Source organism: Hemiscyllium ocellatum, chromosome 35, assembly GCF_020745735.1.
Source record: "Hemiscyllium ocellatum isolate sHemOce1 chromosome 35, sHemOce1.pat.X.cur, whole genome shotgun sequence".
Taxonomy (NCBI): Eukaryota; Metazoa; Chordata; class Chondrichthyes; order Orectolobiformes; family Hemiscylliidae; genus Hemiscyllium; species Hemiscyllium ocellatum.
In genome coordinates, this window is record NC_083435.1 from 15619036 (window position 1) to 15643263 (window position 24228).

At 48.3% G+C, this 24228-nt stretch overlaps 1 protein-coding gene across 2 annotated transcripts in view; it reads left to right on the top strand.

The window, feature by feature from the left end:
• The window catches only part of LOC132832665 (E3 ubiquitin-protein ligase TRIM39-like), a 42366-nt gene extending 19094 nt beyond the window's left edge, over window positions 1-23272 (top strand). The window contains exons 3-6 of one of the 2 annotated variants that reach the window (XM_060850744.1): window positions 5969-6202; window positions 16310-16332; window positions 20457-20569; window positions 22600-23272. In XM_060850744.1, the coding sequence (XP_060706727.1) occupies window positions 5969-6202; window positions 16310-16332; window positions 20457-20569; window positions 22600-23153 (924 nt within the window). In that variant the 3' untranslated portion in view covers window positions 23154-23272. The remainder of the gene's footprint in view (window positions 1-5968; window positions 6203-16309; window positions 16333-20456; window positions 20570-22599) is intronic. The other variant, XM_060850745.1, reaches the window with a different exon arrangement.
• Window positions 23273-24228: the final 956 nt, after the last annotated feature.

A 24228-nucleotide genomic window follows, 5' to 3' on the forward strand; every position in this document is an offset into this window, starting at 1 on the left:
CAGTGTAAAGGGAGCTTTACTCTGTATCTAACCTCGTGCTGTCCCTGTCCTGGGAGTGTTTGATGGGGATACTGTAGAGAGAGCTTTACTCTGTATCTAACCCCGTGCTGTACCCGTCCTGGGAGTGTTTGATGGGGATACTGTAGAGAGAGCTTTACTCTGTATCTAACCCCGTGCTATCCCTGCCCTGGGAGTGTTTGATGGGGGACAGTGTAGAGGAAGCTTTACTCTGTATCTAACCCCGTGCTTTCCCTGTCCTGGGTTTAATGGGGACACTGTAGTGGGAGCCTTACCCTGTACCGAGCCCTATGCTGTCCCTGTCCTGGGAGAGTTTAATGGGCACAGTGTAGAGGGCGCTTTACTCTGTATCTAACCCTGTGCTGTCCCTGTCCTGGGAGTGTTTGATGGGGGACAGTGTACAGGGAACTTTACTCTGTATCTAACCCCGTGCTGTCCCTGTCCTGGGAGTGTTTGATGGGGGGACAGTGTACAGGGAACTTTACTCTGTATCTAACCCCGTGCTGTCCCTGTCCTGGGAGTGTTTGATGGGGGGACAGTGTAGAGGGAGCTTTTCTCTGTATCTAACCCCGTGCTGTCCCTGTCCTGGGAGTGTTTGATGGGGGACAGTGTACAGGGAACTTTACTCTGTATCTAACCCCGTGCTGTCCCTGTCCTGGGAGTGTTTGATGGGGGACAGTGTAGAGGAAGCTTTACTCTGTATCTAACCCCGTGCTTTCCCTGTCCTGGGTTTAATGGGGACACTGTAGTGGGAGCCTTACCCTGTACCGAGCCCTATGCTGTCCCTGCCCTGGGAGTGTTTGATGGGGACAGTGTAGAGGGAGCTTTACTCTGTGTCTAACCCCGTGCTGTCCCTGTCCTGGGAGTGTTCGATGGGGACAGTGTAGAGGGTGCTTTACTCTGTATCTAACCCTGTGCTGCCCCTGCCCTGGGAGTGTTTGATGGGGACAGTGTAGAGGGAGCTTTACTCTGTATCTAACCCCGTGCTGTCCCTGTCTTGGGAGTGTTTGATGGGGACAGTGTAGAGGGAGCTTTACTCTGTACCTAGCCCCATACTGTCCCTGTCCTGGGAGTGTTTGATGGGGGACAGTGTAGAGAGAGCTTTACTCTGTACCTAGCCCCATACTGTCCCTGTCCTGGGAGTGTTTGATGGGGGACAGTGTAGAGACAGTTTTACTCTGTATCTGACCTCGTGCTGTCCCTGTCCTGGGAGTGTTTGATGGGGATACTGTAGAGAGAGCTTTACTCTGTATCTAACCCCGTGCTGTACCCGTCCTGGGAGTGTTTGATGGGGATACTGTAGAGAGAGCTTTACTCTGTATCTAACCCCGTGCTGTACCCGTCCTGGGAGTGTTTGATTGGGACAGTGTAGAGAGAGCTTTACTCTGTATCAAACCCCGTGCTATCCCTGCCCTGGGAGTGTTTGATGGGGGACAGTGTACAGGGGGCTTTACTCTATATCTAACCCCGTGCTGTCCCTGTCCTGGGAGTGTTTGATGGGGGGACAGTGTACAGGGAACTATACTCTGTATCTAACCCCGTGCTGTCCCTGTCCTGGGAGTGTTCGATGGGGACAGTGTAGAGAGAGCTTTACTCTGTATCTAACCCTGTGCTGTCCCTGTCCTGGGAATGTTTGATGAGGACAGTGTAGAGGGAGCTTTTCTCTGTATCTAACCCCGTGCTGTCCCTGTCCTGGGAGTGTTTGATGAGGACAGTGTAGAGGGAGCTTTTCTCTGTATCTAACCCCGTGCTGTCCCTGTCCTGGGAGTGTTTGATGGGGGACAGTGTACAGGGAACTTTACTCTGTATCTAACCCCGTGCTGTCCCTGTCCTGGGAGTGTTCGATGGGGACAGTGTAGAGAGAGCTTTACTCTGTATCTAACCCTGTGCTGTCCCTGTCCTGGGAATGTTTGATGGGGGACAGTGTAGAGGGAGCTTTACTCTGTATCTAACCTCGTGCTGTCCCTGTCCTGGGAGTGTTTGATGGGGATACTGTAGAGAGAGCTTTACTCTGTATCTAACCTCGTGCTGTCCCTGTCCTGGGAGTGTTTGATGGGGATACTGTAGAGAGAGCTTTACTCTGGATCTAACCCCGTGCTGTACCCGTCCTGGGAGTGTTTGATGGGGATACTGTAGAGAGAGCTTTACTCTGTATCTAACCCCGTGCTGTACCTGTCCTGGGAGTGTTTGATGGGGGACAGTGTAGAGGGAGCTTTACTCTGTACCTAGCCCCATACTGTCCCTGTCCTGGGAGTGTTTGATGGGGGACAGTGTAGAGAGAGCTTTACTCTGTATCAAACCCCGTGCTATCCCTGCCCTGGGAGTGTTTGATGGGGGACAGTGTAGAGGGCGCTTTACTCTGTATCTAACCCTGTGCTGTCCCTGTCCTGGGAATGTTTGATGGGGGACAGTGTACAGGGAACTTTACTCTGTATCTAACCCCGTGCTGTCCCTGTCCTGGGAGTGTTTGATGGGGGGACAGTGTACAGGGAACTTTACTCTGTATCTAACCCCGTGCTGTCCCTGTCCTGGGAGTGTTTGATGGGGGGACAGTGTAGAGGAAGCTTTACTCTGTATCTAACCCTGTGCTGCCCCTGCCCTGGGAGTGTTTGATGGGGACAGTGTAGAGGGAGCTTTACTCTGTATCTAACCCCGTGCTGTCCCTGTCTTGGGAGTGTTTGATGGGGACAGTGTAGAGGGAGCTTTACTCTGTACCTCGCCCCATACTGTCCCTGTCCTGGGAGTGTTTGATGGGGGACAGTGTAGAGAGAGCTTTACTCTGTACCTAGCCCCATACTGTCCCTGTCCTGGGAGTGTTTGATGGGGGACAGTGTAGAGACAGTTTTACTCTGTATCTAACCTCGTGCTGTCCCTGTCCTGGGAGTGTTTGATGGGGATACTGTAGAGAGAGCTTTACTCTGTATCTAACCCCGTGCTGTACCTGTCCTGGGAGTGTTTGATGGGGATACTGTAGAGAGAGCTTTACTCTGTATCTAACCCCGTGCTGTACCCGTCCTGGGAGTGTTTGATTGGGACAGTGTAGAGAGAGCTTTACTCTGTATCAAACCCCGTGCTATCCCTGCCCTGGGAGTGTTTGATGGGGGACAGTGTACAGGGGGCTTTACTCTATATCTAACCCCGTGCTGTCCCTGTCCTGGGAGTGTTTGATGGGGGGACAGTGTACAGGGAACTATACTCTGTATCTAACCCCGTGCTGTCCCTGTCCTGGCAGTGTTTGATGAGGACAGTGTAGAGGGAGCTTTTCTCTGTATCTAACCCCGTGCTGTCCCTGTCCTGGGAGTGTTCGATGGGGACAGTGTAGAGGGCGCTTTACTCTGTATCTAACCCTGTGCTGTCCCTGTCCTGGGAATGTTTGATGGGGGACAGTGTAGAGGGAGCTTTACTCTGTATCTAACCTCGTGCTGTCCCTGCCCTGGGAGTGTTTGATGGGGGACAGTGTACAGGGGGCTTTACTCTGTATCTAACCCCGTGCTGTCCCTGTCCTGGGAGTGTTTCTACAGTATCCCCATCAAACACTCCCAGGACAGGGACAGCACGAGGTTAGATACAGAGTAAAGCTCTCTCTACAGTATCCCCATCAAACACTCCCAGGACTGGGACAGCACGAGGTTAGATACAGAGTAAAGCTCTCTCTACAGTATCCCCATCAGAGAGCTTTACTCTGTATCTAACCTCGTGCTGTCCCAGTCCTGGGAGTGTTTGATGGGGATACTGTAGAGAGAGCTTTACTCTGTATCTAACCTCGTGCTGTCCTTGTCCTGGGAGTGTTTGATGGGGATACTGTAGAGAGAGCTTTACTCTGTATCTAACCCCGTGCTGTACCCGTCCTGGGAGTGTTTGATGGGGATACTGTAGAGAGAGCTTTACTCTGTATCTAACCCCGTGCTGTACCTGTCCTGGGAGTGTTTGATGGGGGACAGTGTAGAGGGAGCTTTACTCTGTACCTAGCCCCATACTGTCCCTGTCCTGGGAGTGTTTGATGGGGGACAGTGTAGAGAGAGCTTTACTCTGTATCAAACCCCGTGCTATCCCTGCCCTGGGAGTGTTTGATGGGGGACAGTGTACAGGGGGCTTTACTCTGTATCTAACCCCGTGCTTTCCCTGTCCTGGGTTTAATGGGGACACTGTAGTGGGAGCCTTACCCTGTACCGAGCCCTATGCTGTCCCTGTCCTGGGAGTGTTTAATGGGCACAGTGTAGAGGGCGCTTTACTCTGTATCTAACCCTGTGCTGTCCCTGTCCTGGGAATGTTTGATGGGGGACAGTGTACAGGGAACTTTACTCTGTATCTAACCCCGTGCTGTCCCTGTCCTGGGAGTGTTTGATGGGGGGACAGTGTACAGGGAACTTTACTCTGTATCTAACCCCGTGCTGTCCCTGTCCTGGGGGTGTTTGATGGGGGGACAGTGTACAGTGAACTTTACTCTGTATCTAACCCCGTGCTGTCCCTGTCCTGGGAGTGTTTGATGAGGACAGTGTAGAGGGAGCTTTTCTCTGTATCTAACCCCGTGCTGTCCCTGTCCTGGGAGTGTTTGATGGGGGACAGTGTACAGGGAACTTTACTCTGTATCTAACCCCGTGCTGTCCCTGTCCTGGGAGTGTTTGATGGGGGGACAGTGTAGAGGAAGCTTTACTCTGTATCTAACCCCGTGCTTTCCCTGTCCTGGGTTTAATGGGGACACTGTAGTGAGAGCCTTACCCTGTACCGAGCCCTATGCTGTCCCTGCCCTGGGAGTGTTTGATGGGGACAGTGTAGAGGGAGCTTTACTCTGTGTCTAACCCCGTGCTGTCCCTGTCCTGGGAGTGTTCGATGGGGACAGTGTAGAGGGTGCTTTACTCTGTATCTAACCCTGTGCTGCCCCTGCCCTGGGAGTGTTTGATGGGGACAGTGTAGAGGGAGCTTTACTCTGTATCTAACCCCGTGCTGTCCCTGTCTTGGGAGTGTTTGATGGGGACAGTGTAGAGGGAGCTTTACTCTGTACCTAGCCCCATACTGTCCCTGTCCTGGGAGTGTTTGATGGGGGACAGTGTAGAGAGAGCTTTACTCTGTACCTAGCCCCATACTGTCCCTGTCCTGGGAGTGTTTGATGGGGGACAGTGTAGAGACAGTTTTACTCTGTATCTAACCTCGTGCTGTCCCTGTCCTGGGAGTGTTTGATGGGGATACTGTAGAGAGAGCTTTACTCTGTATCTAACCTCGTGCTGTCCCTGTCCTGGGAGTGTTTGATGGGGATACTGTAGAGAGAGCTTTACTCTGTATCTAACCTCGTGCTGTCCCTGTCCTGGGAGTGTTTGATGGGGATACTGTAGAGAGAGCTTTACTCTGTATCTAACCCCGTGCTGTACCCGTCCTGGGAGTGTTTGATGGGGATACTGTAGAGAGAGCTTTACTCTGTATCTAACCCCGTGCTGTACCCGTCCTGGGAGTGTTTGATGGGGATACTGTAGAGAGAGCTTTACTCTGTATCTAACCCCGTGCTGTACCTGTCCTGGGAGTGTTTGATGGGGGACAGTGTAGAGGGAGCTTTACTCTGTACCTAGCCCCATACTGTCCCTGTCCTGGGCGTGTTTGATGGGGGACAGTGTAGAGACAGTTTTACTCTGTATCTAACCTCGTGCTGTCCCTGTCCTGGGAGTGTTTGATGGGGATACTGTAGAGAGAGCTTTACTCTGTATCTAACCCCGTGCTGTACCTGTCCTGGGAGTGTTTGATTGGGACAGTGTAGAGAGAGCTTTACTCTGTATCTAACCCCATGCAGTCCCTGTCCTGGGAGTGTTTGTTGATGGTATGGTTTGCTCTTTATCTTGTTGGTCTTTGAATGCTTGCACTGAACTACAGACTCCACTCTCTGGCATTTCTGCTGCATAATACTTCATCTATCTGCACTGCTGAGGATATACTCACCAATACACTCCCTCTTCACCTGTAGGAGCTGGTGAAGGGTCTTCAGGAAAACATTGAGGCAGAGTTCAGCAAACTGCACCAATTCCTGCAGGAGCAGGAGTGTGCGCTGACAGAGAAACTGAAGAGGGAGTCAGAGGTTTTGTTGCACTCCCTGGAGGGTAACCGACGTCTCATCTCGAAGAGAAGCAGCTCCATAGAGAGGTTGATCGATGAGATAAAGTGTCTGATCCACACCGAAGATCAGAACCAAATACTGATGGTGAGGACCGACACTCTGTATGACATGGGAAACTGACATCAATTCAGGGGCAGGGTATTGTGGGAATACGCCAACAATTACTATTCATCACCAGAGCCCTGGAGAAGATCTTAGTGAGCTCACAACTGTAAATCTCACCCCTTATGGAGGAAGATCTGTCTACAGCCTGATTAGGGGGCAACTATAGAGAGGTGCTGGGGGAGTAATTGCACAGTGTAGGTAGGGGAATAGTTACACAGTGTTGTTAGGGGGTAATTACACAGTTCTGTTTGAGGATAATTACACAGTGCTGTTAGTGGGTAAATACACAGTGATGTTGGGGATAATTATAGAGCTGTAACGGGGTAATTACACAGTGCTGTTTGGGGTAATTACACAGTGTTGTTAGGGGGTAATTACACAGAGCTGTTGGGGTAATTACACAGTGTTGTTGGGGGTAATTACACAGTGCTGTTGGGGGTAATTACACAGTGCTGTTTGGGGTAATTACACAGTGTTGTTAGGGGGTAATTACACAGAGCTGTTGGGGGTAATTACACAGTGTTGTTAGGGGGTAATTACACAGAGCTGTTGGGGGTAATTACACAGTGCTGTTAGTGGTAATTACACAGTGCTGTTGGGGGTAATTACACAGTGCTGTTTGGGGTAATTACACAGTGTTGTTAGGGGGTAATTACACAGAGCTGTTGGGGGTAATTACACAGTGTTGTTAGGGGGTAATTACACAGTGCTGTTGGGGGTAATTACACAGTGTTGTTAGGGGGTAATTACACAGTGCTGTTTGGGGGTAATTACACAGTGATGTTAGGGGGTAATTACACAATGCTGTTAGGAGGTAATTACACAGTGTCGTTCGGGGGTGATTACACAGTGCTGTTATGGGGTAAATACACAAAGCTGCAAGGGGTAGTTACGCAGTGATGCTGGAGTAATTACACAGTGCTGTATGGGGGCAATTACACAGTGCTGTTAAGGGGTAATTACACAGTGCTGTTAGGGGTAATTACACAGTGCTGTTAGGGGTAATTACACGGCTCTGTTTGGGGTAATTACACAGAGCTGTTAGGGGGTAATTACACAGTGCTGTTAGGGGTAATTACACAGTGCTGTTGGGGGTAATTACTCAGTGCTGTTAGGGGTAATTACACAGAGCTGTTAGGGGTAATTACACAGTGCTGTTAGGGTGTAATTACACAGTGCTGTTGGGGGTAATTACACAGTGCTGTTAGGGGTAATTACACAGTGCTGTTAGGGTGTAATTACACAGTGCTGTTAGGGGTAATTACACAGAGCTGTTGGGGGTAATTACTCAGTGCTGTTAGGGGGTAATTACACAGTGCTGTTTGGGGATAATTACACAGAGCTGTTTGGGGGTAATTACAAAGTGTTGTTAGGGGGGTAATTACACAGTGCTGTTTAGGGGTAATTACACAGTACTGTTAGGGGGTAATTACACAGTGCTGTTAGGGGGGTAATTACACAGTGCTGTTTGTGGGTAATTACACAGTGCTGTTTGGGGGTAATTACAAAGTGTTGTTAGGGGGGAATTACACAGTGCTGTTTAGGGGTAATTACACAGTGCTGTTAGGGGGTAATGACACAGTGCTGTTAGGGGGGTAATTACACAGTGCTGTTAGGGGTAATTACACAGAGCTGTTTGGGGGTAATGACACAGTGCTGTTAGGGGGGTAATTACACGTGCGGTTAGGGTAATTACACAGTGCTGTTAGGGGGTAATGACACAGTGCTGTTAGGGGGTAATTACACAGTGTTGTTAGGGGGTAATTACACAATGCTGTTAGGAGGTAATTACACAGTGTCGTTTGGGGGTGATTACACAGTGCTGTTATGGGGTAAATACACAAAGCTGCAAGGGGTAGTTACGCAGTGATGCTGGAGTAATTACACAGTGCTGTATGGGGGCAATTACACAGTGCTGTTAAGGGGTAATTACACAGTGCTGTTAAGGGGTAATTACACAGTGCTGTTAGGGGTAATTACACGGCTCTGTTTGGGGTAATTACACAGAGCTGTTAGGGGGTAATTACACAGTGCTGTGAGGGGGTAATTACACAGAGCTGTTGGGGTAATTACACAGAGCTGTTGGGGGTAATTTCACAGTGCTGTTAGGGGGGTAATTACACAGTGTTGTTAGGGGTAATTACACAGTGCTGTTTAGGGGTAATTACACAGTGCTGTTAGGGGGTAATTACACAGTGCTGTTACGGGTAATTACACAATGCTGTTAGGGGGTAATTACACAGTGCTGTTAGGGGGTAATTACACAGTGCTGTTAGGGGGGTAATTATACAGTGCTGTTAGTGGGTAATTACACAGTGCTGTTTGGGGGTAATTACACAGTGTTGTTAGGGGATAATTACACAGTGCTGTTAGGGGGTAATTACACAGAACTGTTGGGGATAATTACACAGTGCTGTTAGGGGGTAATTACACAGAACTGTTGGGGATAATTACACAATGCTGTTAGGGGGTAATTACACAGTGCTGTTAGGGGAGTAATTACTCAATGCTGTTAGGGGGTAATTACACAGTGCTGTTAGGGGTAATTACACAGTGCTGTTAGGGGTAATTACACGGCTCTGTTTGGGGTAATTACACAGAGCTGTTAAGGGGTAATTACACAGTGCTGTTAGGGGGTAATTACACAGTGCTGTGAGGGGGTAATTACACAGAGCTGTTGGGGATAATTACACAGTGCTGTTAGTGGGTAATTATACAGAGCTGTTAGGGGTAATTACACAGTGCTGTTAGGGGGGTAATTACACCGTGTTGTTTGGGGTAATTACACAGAGCTGTTGGGGATAATTACACAGTGCTGTTTAGGGGTAATTACACAGTGCTATTAGGGGGTAATTACACAGTGCTGTTAGTGGGTAATTATACAGAGCTGTTAGGGGTAATTACACAGTGCTGTTAGGGGGGTAATTACACCGTGCTGTTTGGGGTAATTACACAGAGCTGTTGGGGGTAATTTCACAGTGCTGTTAGGGGATAATTACACAGAGCTGTTAGGGGTAATTACACAGTGTTGTTTGGGGATAATTACACAGTGCTGTTAGGGGGTAATTACACAGAGCTGTTGTGGATAATTACACAGTGCTGTTAGGGGATAATTACACAGTGCTGTTAGGGGGTAATTACACAGAGCTGTTGGGGATAATTACACAGTGCTGTTAGGGGGGTAATTACACAGTGCTGTTAGTGGGTAATTACACAGTGCTGTTTTGGGGTAATTACACAGTGTTGTTAGGGGGTAATTACACTGAGCTGTTAAGAGGTAAGTACACAGTGTTGTTAGGGGGGTAATTACACAGTGCTGTTAGGGGGTAATTACACAGTGTAGTTAGGGGGTAATTACACAGTGCTGTTAGGGGTAATTACACAGTGTAGTTAGGGGGTAATTACACAGTGCTGTTAGGGGTAATTACACAGTCCTGTTAGGGGGGTAATTACACAGTGTTGTTAGGGGGGAATTACACAGTGTTGTTTGGGGATAATTACACAGTGCTCTTAGGGGGTAATTACACAGAGCTGTTGGGGATAATTACACAGTGCTGTTTAGGGGTAATTACACAGTGCTGTTAGGGGGTAATTACACAGTGCTGATAGGGGGGTAATTACACGGTGCTGTTAGCGGGAAATTACACAGTGTTGTTAGGGGTAATTACACAGTGCTGTTAGGGGGGTAATTACACAGTGTTGTTAGGGGTAATTACACAGTGCTGTTAGGGGGTAGTTACACTTTCCTTTTAGGGGGGTAATTACACAGTGCTGTTAGGGGGTAATTACACAGTGCGGTTAGGAGGTAATTACACAGTGCTGTTAGGGATAATTACACAGTGCTGTTAGGGGGGTAATTACACAGTGCTGTTAGGGGGTAATTACACAGTGCTGATAGGGGGGTAATTACACAGTGCTGTTAGCGGGAAATTACACAGTGTTGTTAGGGGTAATTACACAGTGCTGTTAGGGGGGTAATTACACAGTGTTGTTAGGGGTAATTACACAGTGCTGTTAGGGGGTAGTTACACTTTCCTTTTAGGGGGGTAATTACACAGTGCTGTTAGGGGGTAATTACACAGTGCGGTTAGGAGGTAATTACACAGTGCTGTTAGGGATAATTACACAGTGCTGTTAGGGGGGTAAATACACAGTGCTGTTAGAGTGTAATTACACAGTGCTGTTGGGGGGTAATTACACAGTGTTGTTTGGGGGTAAATACACAGTGCTGTTAGGGTGTAATTACACAGTGCTGTTGGGGGGTAATTACACAGTGTTGTTTGGGGGTAATTACACAGTGCTGTTAGGGGTAATTACACAGTGTTGTTAGGGGTAATTACACAGTGCTGTTAGGGGGGTAATTACACAGTGTTGTTAGGGGTAATTACACAGAGCTGTTAGGGAGTAATTACACAGTGTTGTTTGGGGGTAATTACACAGAGCTGTTAGGGAGTAATTACACTGTGTAATTACCCCCAAACAGCACTGTGTACTTACTCCCTAACAGCTCTGTGTAATTACCCCTAACAACACTGTGTAATTACCCCCCTAACAGCACTGTTTAATTACCCCCTAACAACACTGTGTAATTACCCCTAACAGCACTGTGTAATTACCCCCTAACAACACTGTGTAATTACCCCTAACAGCACTGTGTAATTACCCCCCTAACAGCACTGTGTAATTACCACTAACAGCACTGTGTAATTACCCCCAAACAGCACTGTGTTGTTAGGGGAAATTACACAGTGCTGTTTGGGGGTAATTACACAGTGCTGTTAGGGGTAATTACACAGTCCTGTTAGGGGGGTAATTACACAGTGCTGTTTGGGGCGTAATTACACAGTGCTGTTAGGGGGGTAATTACACAGAGCTGTTAGGGGGTAATTATACAGTGCTGTTAGGGGATAATTACACAGTGCTGTTTGGGGCGTAATTACACAGTGCTGTTAGGGGATAATTACACAGTGCTGTTAGGGGATAATTACACAGTGCTGTTAGGGGGTAATTACACAGTGCTGTTAGGGGATAATTACACAGTGCTGTTTGGGGGTAATTACACAGTGCTGTTAGGGGGGTAATTACACAGAGCTGTTAGGGGGTAATTATACAGTGCTGTTAGGGGATAATTACACAGTGCTGTTGGGGGTAATTACACAGTGTTGTTAGGGGGTAATTACACAGTGCTGTTAGGGAGTAATTACACAGTGCTGTTGGGGGGGTAATTACACAGTGCTGTTAGGGGGGTAATTACACAGAGCTGTTAGGGGGTAAATACACAGTGCTGTTAGGGGGTAATTACACAGTGCTGTTGGGGGTAATTACACAGTGTTGTTAGGGGATAATTACACAGTGCTGTTAGGGGGTAATTACACAGTGCTGTTAGGGGGTAATTACACAGTGCTGTTAGGGGTAATTACACAGTGCTGTTAGGGGGTAATTACACAGTGTTGTTAGGGGATAATTACACAGTGTTGTTAGGGGGTAATTACACAGTGCTGCTAGGGGGTAATTACACAGTGTTGTTAGGGGGTAATTACACAGTGCTGTTAGGGGGTAATTACACAGTGCTGTTAGGGTTAATTACACAGTGCTGTTAGGGGGTAATTACACAGTGTTGTTAGGGGATAATTACACAGTGTTGTTAGGGGGTAATTACACAGTGCTGTTAGGGGGTAATTACACAGTGCTGTTAGGGGGGTAATTACACAGTATTGTTCGGGGTAATTACACAGTGCTGTTAGGGGGTATTTGGTCAATTTGGATGGTGCTGTACAATGTTTCTTTACACTTTCCTTCAAAGTTTGGGCTGCTCTTTCTGCTGGACTGTTGGATGATGGCTGGTATGGAGCTGTCTGTATGTGTCGAATGCCATTTGACTTTTGGGAATACTCAAATTCCCTGCTGCTAAACGGTGGGCCGCCTCTGGGAGCCTGTATATTAGAGACGATGCTTACAGTTTTTATTTCATCGGCCAGTATTTGATGAACGGACTCAATGCACCTCTCCGACCACTTTGTTTGGGTGTCCAGAGCGACTGAGAACATTGAGCCCATGAAAGGACTGGCAGAGTCAAAGTGTGTAAGGCCAAAGTATCCACGGCCATTCCCACGCATGTGGGTGAGCTACTGGTGCTAATCCTTGTCCTTGTCGGCACTCTGGGTGTTGCCCCACCACCACGGCCTTGTCCTGCATCCGACCCTGGCCGACGGTCATCACCTCCCCCTGACATCTTTTCTTGGAAACCCCTGGTGGAGAACAGCCAGTATCTGGCAGTGACCTCTGCTTAGGACTGTCCCTCTTGCTCCTTGTCATAATTTGCCGTCCTGTACAAGGTTTCCGTCCTAGTTGTGCCTGTCCTTTGGTTTCTCCCATCACTGCCAGCGGTTTCAGTTTGGCCTGTTCAGGATCTTTCTGCGTCCGAGCTCTGATACTTTTGGCTCTGATATTTTTTGGAGGTGGGTCCAGAATATTTAAAACCATGACTGAGATTCTCAGTGGTGCTGTCTCCAGCGGTGTACCTCCCAGTGGGAGGGAGCTCAATGCACCCGTATGTGGATACTTGGCCTCCCAGACAGTGACTCAACTTGTCATTATAGGCACTTGGTATTAGAGTTTACCACTAGATTCAATCTGGAGCTATGAGGGGTGTCACGGTGGCTTAGTCGTTAGCAACGCTGCCTCACAGTGCAAGGGACCGGGGTTCTATTCCAGCCTCGGGTGACTGTCTGTGTGGAGTTTGCACATTTTCCCTGTGTCTGTGTGGGCTTCTTCCAGGTGCTCTGGGTTCCTCCTACAGTCCAATAGATGTGTAGGTTGGGTGGATTGGCCATGCTAAATTGTCCCATAGTGTTCAGGGATGTGTAGGTTGGGTGGATTGGCCATGCTAAATTGTCCCATAGTGTTCAGGGATGTGTAGGTTGGGTGGATTGGCCATGCTAAATTGTCCCATAGTGTTCAGGGATGTGTAGGTTGGGTGGATTGGCCATGCTAAATTGTCCCATAGTGTTCAGGGATGTGTAGGTTGGGTGCATTATCCAGGAGTAAATATAAGGTAAGGGGATGGGTCTGCATGGGTTACTCTTCGGAGGGTCAATGTGGGCTTGCTGGGATACTATGAGCAGCACTGCCTTGCCTTCTTTACGTTGAGGAGCAGGAGTTTGTGGTCTGTTATAATCACAAATTAATGCCTGTAAAGGTATTGGTGGACCTTCGTGACTCCAAATATGAACCGCCAAACCTGCTTTCGCTATCTGGGCATATTTACACGCTACATTAGCCATCGTCCTGGCTGCAAATGCTATTGGGTGCTCCTCTCCATTGGGCCACCTCTTGGCTAGTGGTACCTTGATGCTACACGGGGACGCCTTGCATTTCAACACCAGGTCTCGCTTGGGATCACAATGTACTAACACTCAGAGAAGGCGAGCTGTTTCTTCACTTCCCTGAAAGCTATGACTGTTTACGCCACCATTTCCAAGGCTGACTCCCTGTTAAAGAGCTGATACAAACATAACTGGATGGAGGCCAGGCTGTGTGTGAACTTTCCGTAATAACCCACTCACCCAAAGAAAGAGCTCAGCTCTGATACAGATGTGGGGGCCAGGGCTCCTTTGCTCACCCTCCCCTTATCTTCCAGGAGATGTAACGCTGTCTTGCCATCTCTGTCGCCCAAGTCGGTCACTTGGGGGTGCTTGGAACATGCATTTTTTTCCCTTCTTTGGAATACACCTGCCTTGGAGAAACATCTACAGACTATGTCCAAGTTATCTGACTGCTCCTTATTGGTCTTCCTTGTTATTAGCACATCCTCCAGATAAATGGCGACATGGGGTAGACCTTGTAAAGCATTCTCCACCATTCTCTGGAAAACAGAACAGACTGATGATACCCCAACTGGGAGTCTCGTAGGCCTGTACAAAGCCTTCTGGGTATTAATGGTAGCATACGTCAGGGAATTCTCATCTAACCCCAGGTACACATGGCTCATGTTCAGCTTCATGAAGGACAGCACAACCCCCCTCTTCCACCACTAGCTTTGTATTTAAATCCTTTGTGCAAAGGATTGGATATTTATCTTTGTTTAAAATCCTCACAAAGGCGAACTGACCCATCAGACTTCACAATCGGTATGATCGGTGCTGCCCAATCCACAGACCGGCCTGGTTTGATGATTCCAGCCTCTGGGTTTCTGCCTCTACTTTCGCCCATAAGGCAAAGGGGCACTGGGCGGGGCCTTGCAGGATCGGGGAATTGCTTCCTGGTCAACAGCACAAGCTGCCCTCGGCTCCTCTGATAGTCCTGCAAATCTTCAGGATATTTAATTGGGACATTTTCTAATGTTGAGGGTGAATCTTTCTCTCGCCCCGTCAAGCCTGGGTCCGGGCCTTCCACTCCAATCAGTGGTAACTGAAAAACCTGCTTCTCCTAAGAGACAGGAAGTGAAGTTGTACACATCATCTGTAATGGCTCCCCAGTGTAGGCTATCAGCCGAAGCGAGGCCTTATGCAAACTTAAGGATTGGAATCCAGAGTAAATTTTATTAAAGAATGTGATCACTGATACAACCACACCGGTATCAACCTCCATTCGAGCCGGGTGACCATTTAACCAGACGTTTGCTTCTGGTTTGGATGTCACTAAGCAATCAAAACAATGTAACTGTTCTAAACCAGATATAGGTGGACTCTCCGGGGTGTGCACTCTCCTGGGTATGAGTTCTCTTACTCCATTTAGGACTCGGGAGACTTTTTTGATGTCACGCATCTGCACACCACTGGCAAATACATTGGCCTGCTGGCCTGGATCCATTTGTTTTGGAGTTTTGCTGGGGGCTGATCTACAGTCCCTCTGTACAGGATATGTGCTGAGTGAGGCTATGCAATTGCCTTCACTCATCATGTCCCCTCAAGCTCAGTGGGCTTCGCAAGGGTGGCCACTTCCATCAGAATACCCTACAATTCATAGGCACTACAATTGGCTTTGTCATTGGAAAATGCCGAAAGTAGAGATTGTCTGAAGTCCAGTTGGGCTTCAGCTAGTGGGTACTTCTGCATCGTTAATCCCACATACCAAACGGTGTCTCAGCCACGAATAAAGGGCTAAATCAAAGTCACACACCTCTGCCCGTCACCTTAACCGCCTCAGAAATCCCAACACAGATTCCCTGGTTCTCGAACTGCAGAGTAAAACCGACAGCCTATCACCATTAGAGGAGGCTTGAGGTCATAATATTCCTTTAACTAAATCTGTCAACTCTTGCAAGGTTTTTGTATTTGGTGCCTCAGGGAAAGTCAGGCTCCTAATAACTGAAAAAGCTGCAGGTCCACAAGCTGTCAGGAGAATGACTCATTGCTTTTCAATACAGTTTGCCTGGAAACAAAAAACACATTCTTTCCACATACTTGGTCTCGACTTTGGCAGCAGGATCGAATGAGTCAAGCCTCTGCGAATAGTGGCAGGACGCCAGAAATGATTACCCCGACTCAAAGGCGATTGTTACGAGCGAATTCCTCCTGGGCCATTCTTTCATGTTGTTGCTCCTGAAAAAGACTCCACTGAGGCTGATAGCCCGTCACAAATCCCTCTTTATTTACACACGGTGAGTCCTTGACCCTGACCCAGCTCCCTCAGAGCAGGCTCCCAGAGTGAACAGAATCTCTGACAGTCCTGTTTATATCCATCAGCCAGGACTCCCTGACTGGACCAGGGTAACAGCCCCAATCAGGGAACTCCTATTCTATGAGGTATCCCCTGGCTGACCTTGTTACAATCACTACAGTGGTATTCACAGAGTTTGGCTGATACTCACGCAGTGCTGCTTGAGATGCATTGACTCCTTGTCTGCTTCTCTCAGTTGGTTAGTATTGTCTTCACTCCCTTGCTCTGGAGGCTGGGTGAGAGTAGTTGTGCACATACTAAATATTTGAATGGTGCAATCACTGTCTGAAGCAAGTTCCCAAAGCAATCTCCTGAATCTCCACAGCTGGAGCTGTGCTGTAAACATCAGTAAATATCTAATTGTGGCCATTTTCTTTCCTTACTGCTGTGAACAGTTTATTAATTGTGTTATTTTTATGTATATAGGATACCAAGAGTATTCTTCAAAGGTAGGTAACTACATAAAACATCCCTCCATTTCAACTACAAGAGTGTCCATTACTGTATCTTTGTGTGTGTGTATTTATGTGTTAGTGTGTTATTGTGTATGTGTGTGTATTTGTGTTAGTGAGTGTGTGTTTGTGTGTTAGTGTGCTATTGTGTATGTGTGTGTTAGTGTGTGTGTGTATTTGTGTGTTAGTGTGTATGTGTATTTATGTGTTAGTGTGTTATTGTGTATGTGTGTGTTAGTGTGTGTATTTGTGTGTGTATGTGTGTGTTATTGTGTATGTGTATTTGTGTGTTAGTGTGTTATTGTGTATGTATTTGTGTTAGTGAGTGTGTGTTTGTGTGTTAGTGTGCTATTGTGTATGTGTGTGTTAGTGTGTGTGTGTATTTGTGTGTTAGTGTGTATGTGTATTTATGTGTTAGTGTGTTATTGTGTATGTGTATTTGAATGTGTGTATATGTGTGTGTTACTGTATGTGTGTATTTGTGTGTTTGTATGTGTGTTACTGTGTATGTGTATTTGTCTGTTCGTGTGTTATTGTGTATGTGTATTTGTGTGTGTGTGTTATTCTATATGTGTATTTGTGTGTGTGTGTTATTCTGTATGTGTTAGTGTGTTTGTGTATCTGTGTGTTTGTGTATATGTGTGTATTTGTGTGTGTGTGTGCATGTTACTGTGTATGCATATTTGTGTGTGTGTGTGTATATGTGTGTGTTACTGTATGTGTGTGTCCTGTGTATGTGTATTTGTGTGTATGTGTGTTACTGTATGTGTGTGTATTTGTGTGTGTGTGTGCACATGTTCCTGTGTATGTGTATTTGTGTGTTTGTGTGTGTGTATTTGTGTGTTAGTGTGTGCATGTTACTGTGTATGTGTATTTGAACGTGTGTATGTGTGTGTTACTGTATGTGTGTATTTGTGTGTGTGTGTGTGTGTTACTGTGTATGTGTATTTGTGTGTTTGTGTTAGTGTGTGTATATTTGTGTATGTGCGCGCATGTGTTAGTGCGTGTACCTTAGGGAGGAGGTCAGAGGCTAGGAATACTGCAGTGAGTGACTCACCACCTGACTCCCCAGAGTCTATACACCATCTACATGGCTCAAGTCAGGAGTGTGATGGAATATTTCGCACTTACCTGGATGGGTACAGCTCCAACAATTCATGAAGCTTGACACCATCCAGGACAAAGCAATTGTGTGATCTACAAACATCCACTACATCTGCCACTGGTGCACAGTGGCAACAGTGTGCATCATCTACAAGGTGCACTGCATAAATTCATCAAAGCTCCTTAGACAGCACCTTCCAGACTCTCAACCACTTCCATCTAGGGCAAGGGCAGCAGATACATGGGAACACCACCACCTCCAAGTTCCCCTCCAAGCCACTCACCATCCCGACTTGGAAATATATTGCCACTCCTTCACTGTCGCTGGGTCAGAATCCCAGGCAGCAGCTCATTTTCCACTTGGGAACCCACATGGGAAATCTTCTTCCATGTCGTTTACCTACCCCCATCCCAAATAGGACATAGAATCGCAACATTGTGGAAAACAGGCCATTCGGCCCATAGAGGCCACACTGACCCTCCAAAGAACATCCCATCCAGACCCACTCCATCCCACGAAACTCTGCATTTGCCATGGCTAATCCACCCAGCCTGCACATCCCTGGAGAATATGGCATAATTCAACATGGCCAATCCATCTAACCTAGGAGGAGACTGGAGCACCCGAAGGAAATGCATGCAGGCACAGGGGGAATGTTTAAACCTTTCAGACAGTTGCCCGAGGGTGGCACTGAACCCAGGCTCTGGTGCGGCAGTATTGCTAACCACTGAGCCACCGTGCCACCCCAACATGCACTGCTTTCAGCACCACGTCATCCCCCAATGCAGCTTTTTTAGCTCCCTGACTCATCACTGTCCTTTCCATTGTCTGACCAGCCTCTGGTCTCTCTCTTTCAGCTCCATTTCTATCTATCGGTCATTTCTTTACCAAACACCACCTTCTCCTCACACCACCCTCACCCGCACATACCACCCTTTCAGCGCATTCACACCACCTTTTCCGAGCTGCCATCAGATCGAGACGTGAAACGTTAACTCTGCTTTCTCTCCACAGCCCCACTGGGTTTTTCCAGCAACTTTGGTTTTCGTTTCAGATTTCCAGTGTCTGCGGTTCTTTCTTTTTGTTTTGGTTTTTAATGTTTTGGGGATAAAGGTTCAAATCCTCTCAGAGCAGGCAGTCAAACGTGAAATCAATGACAGTGGAGTGGGCAGAAAGCTTGTGTAATGATAACTGGTGTCTCCTCAAACTGGTGCTCAGTAAAGCCCAGGGGGGCGTGCTGGCTCAGTGGGCAGTGTCGCTGCCTCACGGGTGCCAGGGACCTGGGTTCCCTTCCACCATTGGGTGACTGTCTGTGTGGGGTCTGCGTGTTGTCCCCATGGGTTTCCTTCGGGTGCTCCCGCTTCCTCCCACAGCCCAAAGATGTGCAGGTCAGGTGGGGTGGCCATTAAAATTACCCATAGTGCCCAGGGCGGATTATGGGAAATGCAAGGTTATGGGGAGAGCGTAGGAGGATGGGTCTGGGTAGGGATGCTTTTCACAGGGTCAGTGTGAACCTGATGGGCTGAATGGCCTGCTTTGACACTGTAGGGACTCCATGGCTCCAATGACCTTCAGGGAGGGAAACCTGTTACCCTTGCCAATCTGACATGTGACTCCAGGCCTAAAGCAATGTATTTGACTCTTAACTGCCCTCTGAAACAGTCCTTGGAAGCCAATCACTCCAAGGGGCATTTGGAGATGGGGGCAGCTGTTATGGACCAGAACAGACCCTCTCCCCTCAAAATATTTTTAGAAGATAGCCCACACCTAACTTTTTCTCATGTTAAAGGCAGATGTGAAGTGGATATTCCAGGTGCGATGCAGCTGGACAAACCACTCAGCTTTAAGCAAAACAGAATTTATTCAAACACTACAGTAGAAACACGAACAAAAAAAAGCCAAATTTCGAATGACTTAACCATTGGAAAACTAAAAACTGACCCGATACACCAACTTAACTAAGGAGCTGTTACAGTCCAGTAACATCCCATAAACACACCCCTTGGTGAAAAGGTAAATCCACATGGGTGGCACGGTGGCTCAATGGTTAGCACCTCTGCCTCGCAGCACCAGGGACCCAGTTTCGATTCCAGCCTTGGGTGACTCTCTGTGTGGAGTTTGCACATTCTCCTCGGGTTTGCGTGGGTTTCCTCCCACAGTCCAAAGATGTGCAGGTCAGGTAAATTGTCCGTTCTTTGTTGCCCATAGTGTTAAGTGCATTAGTCAGAGGGGAAATGGGTCTGGGTGGGTTACTCTTTGGAGGGTTGGTGCGGACTTTAGATTAGATTAGATTACTTACAGTGTGGAAACAGGCCCTTCGGCCCAACAAGTCCACACCGACCCGCCGAAGCGCAACCCACCCATACCCCTACATATTACCCTTTACCTAACGCTACGGACAATTTAGCATGGCCAATTCACCTGACCCGCACATCTTTGGACTGTGGGAGGAAACCGGAGCACCTGGAGGAAACCCACACAGACACGGGGAGAACGTGCAAACTCCACACAGTCAGTCGCCTGAGTTGGGAAATGAACCCGGGTATCAGGCGCTGTGAGGCAGCAGTGCTAACCACTGTGCCACCGTGCCGCCCAAGTTGGGCCCAAGTAGGGAATCTAAACAAACATGTTTCCTTATAGGAAAGAAGGATTTCAGAGACAGAAGCCAGTCAAGAGTCATCTGCTGAAGCATGCAACCTTGTTTGTACTTTAGCAGCTTCTGACTACCTGTTACAACTAAAACAAACTGGAAAGAAACTGGGAGAACTCCCCTGCCATTGTTTAAAGTCGACATTTCCAGACATTTCGGCACCTCTGCCTTTACAACCACTCTTGAAAAAAAACCCAAAGACACCATACCCTTGTTAAAGCGACTGCATTGTCACATAGCACGTACCTCCGTCACCACGATTGGATAATATAAATAAAAGGCTCTGCGCTTTCGTTGAAATACAACTCCAGTTGTGAGGAGATGTTGCAACGACGACTTACCCAATCGTGTTGCTGCCTTTTTCAGGACTGATTTACACAACGAGCCGATCCTGCAGCCTCCCGAGCTGAGTTTGGGGGAGTATAAGGGCCCTCTTCAGTACGCAGTGTGGAAACAGATGCTGAGCGTCATCAGCCCAGGTACGTAGCTCCCTCTGGTCTTGTGGATTCCCAGGGCACCGCTCACGTAGCGAGCACGCCACGCCAAATTCAGCTCGACACCATCATCTTGCAGGTTTAAGTGCCACCATTCTGGTTTATTCTGAGCTAAAGTTTATAAAGAGAGCCTCAGGGCAAACGAATGTCTGTCGCATTGTGACGCAGGTGTATTTCTATTTAATACCGAGCGTTGTAAATGCCAGTGCAATCCTATAGTGTTACGTCTAGTTAAGTGAAGTTAAATATAAGACCAGAAGTCCACTCGACGCTTAACTAAGAAAAATAAAGTTGCATTCAGTACAGAGGGATAGGACCAAAAGCCCATCTGTTTCCATGGTATCACGTGTCTGCCCATATATCCACTAGATTCCAAACCCCTTTGAACTCTCTAGGAACCCATTGAACCTGCTTTATCAGCCTTTGACACCCAGCCCCCACTCAGTGGCACTCTGGTCTCTGCCTCGGAGGATTTTGGGTTTCACTCCGAGTCCAGAGCCTTTGAGCAGTGCTGCATGGGGACAAAGGTACCTTTTCTCAGACCCTCGAAGATCACCACCCCTCCTCTCCAACCCTCCCATCCCTCAGGTGAACATAAACAAACCCCTCACATGCATCGAAGAGCGATGCAGGGTCTTCACAGCACAGAAGAAAAGCCGTTTGGCCCATCAAATCCATGCTATATCCCTGTATCAATCAAACCAGTCCCATCAGCCGTCACATGCCCACATATCACTCTGCAGCATACTTCCCTGAATTTCCATCTCACCTGTTCTTCCACGCTCTGCACGACCATCTCCTCCACCTTCCCCACCCCCCACGCCCCGCCACTCCTCCACCCCTGTTTCAGGTGAACTCTGTTTCTCTCTCCACAGATGCCACCAGACCTGCTCAGTTTCTCCAGCATTTTATCCATAGATCCACAGCATCTGAAATGTTTTGCTTTCATTGGAAATAGATCATTTGGCCATTATCAGTTTGTTATGTGTTTGTCAGTGCTTGTGTGTGTGTGTGTGGGTGAGTGTGTGTATGTCTGTGTGAGCGTGTGCAGCTGACTGTGAGTATATGTGTCTGTCAGTGCGTGTCTGTGTGTGTTTGTGTGTGAGTATGTCTGTGTGTGTATAGCTGACTGTCAGTATCTGTGTGCGTGCGTGTGTCTGTCTGTCAGTGTATGTCTGTGTCTGAGTATGTGTCTGTATCAGTATGTCTGTGTCTGTGTGAATGCGTGTAGCTGACTGTGAGTATCTGTATGTCTGTCTGTCTGTCAGTGTGTGTCTTGTGTCTGAGTGTGTGTGTGTTTGTGTGAGTATGTCTGTATCTTTGTGAATGCGTGTAGCCGACTGTGAGTATATGTGTGCGTGTGTGTGTGTGTCTGTGTCTGAGTGTGTATGTCTGTGTCTGTGTGTGTGCATGTAGCCGACTGTGAGTATTGGTGTGCGTGTGTGTCTGTCAGTCAGTGTGTATCTGTGTCTGAGTATGTATGTCTGTATCTGTGTGCGTGCATGTAGCCAACTGTGAGTGTCTGTGTATGTGTGTGCGCGTGTCTGTCTGTCAGTCAGTGTGTGTCTGTGTTTGAGTATGTATGTCTGTATCTGTGTGCATGCATGTAGCCGACTGTGAGTGTCTATGTGTGTGTGTGTGTGTGTGTGTGGGGCACCATTACTGTGCCGAGATGATCTGCCATGGCCTTACGTTATAATGCTGTAGAGCATGCTCCATTGGGAACACTATTGGTTTGTTGGATTGATCAAGGTGCAGTGCCGAAAGGCACTGAGGGATATGCTCCAGAGGCAGGTAGATGGAGTTAGGCACAGATCTGCCATGACCTTGGTGAATGGTGGAACACGCTGGAGGGGCTGAATAACTAACTCCTGTTCCTAACTAATTTCACAACCCCATAACCCATTGAGTGGATCACCTCTCCCTATCCTCGCGGCGCACCTTTTATGTGTGGCGGTAAACTCTCTCACCGTTACTGACGTGTCTTTGCCCTGTGTATGTGTATGTGCCCCCAGTGCCAGCTGCCGTGACCTTTGACCCGGACACAGCCAACCCCGGCCTCGTGCTGTCCAAGGACCACACCATGGTGAAGCGCCGCTCCAGGTTCAAGCAGCTGCCGGAGAGCGCTAAGCGGTTCAGCTTCCATGCCGCGGTGCTGGGAGGGGTGGGTTTCGCCTGGGGCCGGCATTACTGGGAGCTGGACGTGGACGGCATGGCCGGCTGGATCGTCGGGGTGGCTAGTGAGATGGCGAGCAGGCACGACGACGTGCCGCTGACTCCCGCCAACGGCTTCTGGACGGTGCGGCTGTGGAACGGGAAGGTGCACGCGGCTGAAGGCGCCCGGGACAGTGCTGGCTCCCTGTGCTGCTCCGAGGGCAGGCCCGACAGGCTGGGGATCTACCTGGACTACGATGAGGGTCAGCTGTCCTTCTACAGCGCCTCTGACATGTCCCATCTCTACACCTTCTTCCATCGCTTCCAAGAGAAACTCTACCCCTTCGCTCTGCCCCTGCCCAGCCTGGAAACGGCCGAGGCAGAGATCCTGAAGCTGTTCCATTTGTGTTTGTGAGGGTTGAGAGGGGCTCAGAAAGGGACGGGCAATGGAAGGTCAAAGGTGGTCCCTCCCCAGCGCAGAGTAAGAGTTGGTTGCTGTCCCATGCATCTCGAAAATAAAGAATATAAGGCACACCTGAGACGTTGCCGGCTGTCACTTGTAGGAGGGGCTTTGAATAGGAGGGTTGCGGGGGGAAGGTGGGGGGTGGGGTTGGTTTCTTGGCGATTTCCCACTCGCTGGATTCTGAAGCTAAAGGTGCCATGACTCCTTGGATACTGTCCAACAGCTGGGACTCTGTCTCCAAGGTGGAACACTCTAGGTTCAAGGCAAGCTCCGAGAGTGGTGAGCCCTACATTCAATCTGACACCCTCTGTGCTGGGAGGGACTGCATCCCCAATCATTGTGCTAATGGGAAGACTCCTTTACCCCTCTATCCTCAAATCAACGGTTTCCTCAACAGTGTTCTAGAGAAGAGGAATGCTACTCCTACAGACAGACAGACAGACACACACACACATATATATATATATATAAATATATTTATGTAAGCTCTCATACACACACATATACATATGCAGGCTCTCGCACACACACAACATACACACACACAGGCTCTCACACATACACAGGCTTTCTCTCTCTCACACACAAGCACACAAGCTCTCTCTCTCTCACACACGCTTACAAACACAGGCTCTCTCTCTCTCTCTGTCTCTCTTGCACACACATATACACACACACACACACACACACACACACGCACTCTCACTCACACACACACGCACAGGCACATGCAAACACATAGGCTCTCTCTCTCTGTCTCTCTGACACACACACACTCACTCACTCTCACTCACAGACACACTCGCACGCACACATGCAGACACACACACACGCACACACACACACACACACACACACACACACACAAGCACACTGAAGCACAGAGGCTTTCTCTCTCTCTCTCTCTCTCTGTCTCACACACACTCTCTCTCACTCACACACACACAGACATACGCTCTCTCTCATACAGTCACAGACACACACACAAACACATACACAGACGTGCGCTCTCTCTCTCTCTCACACA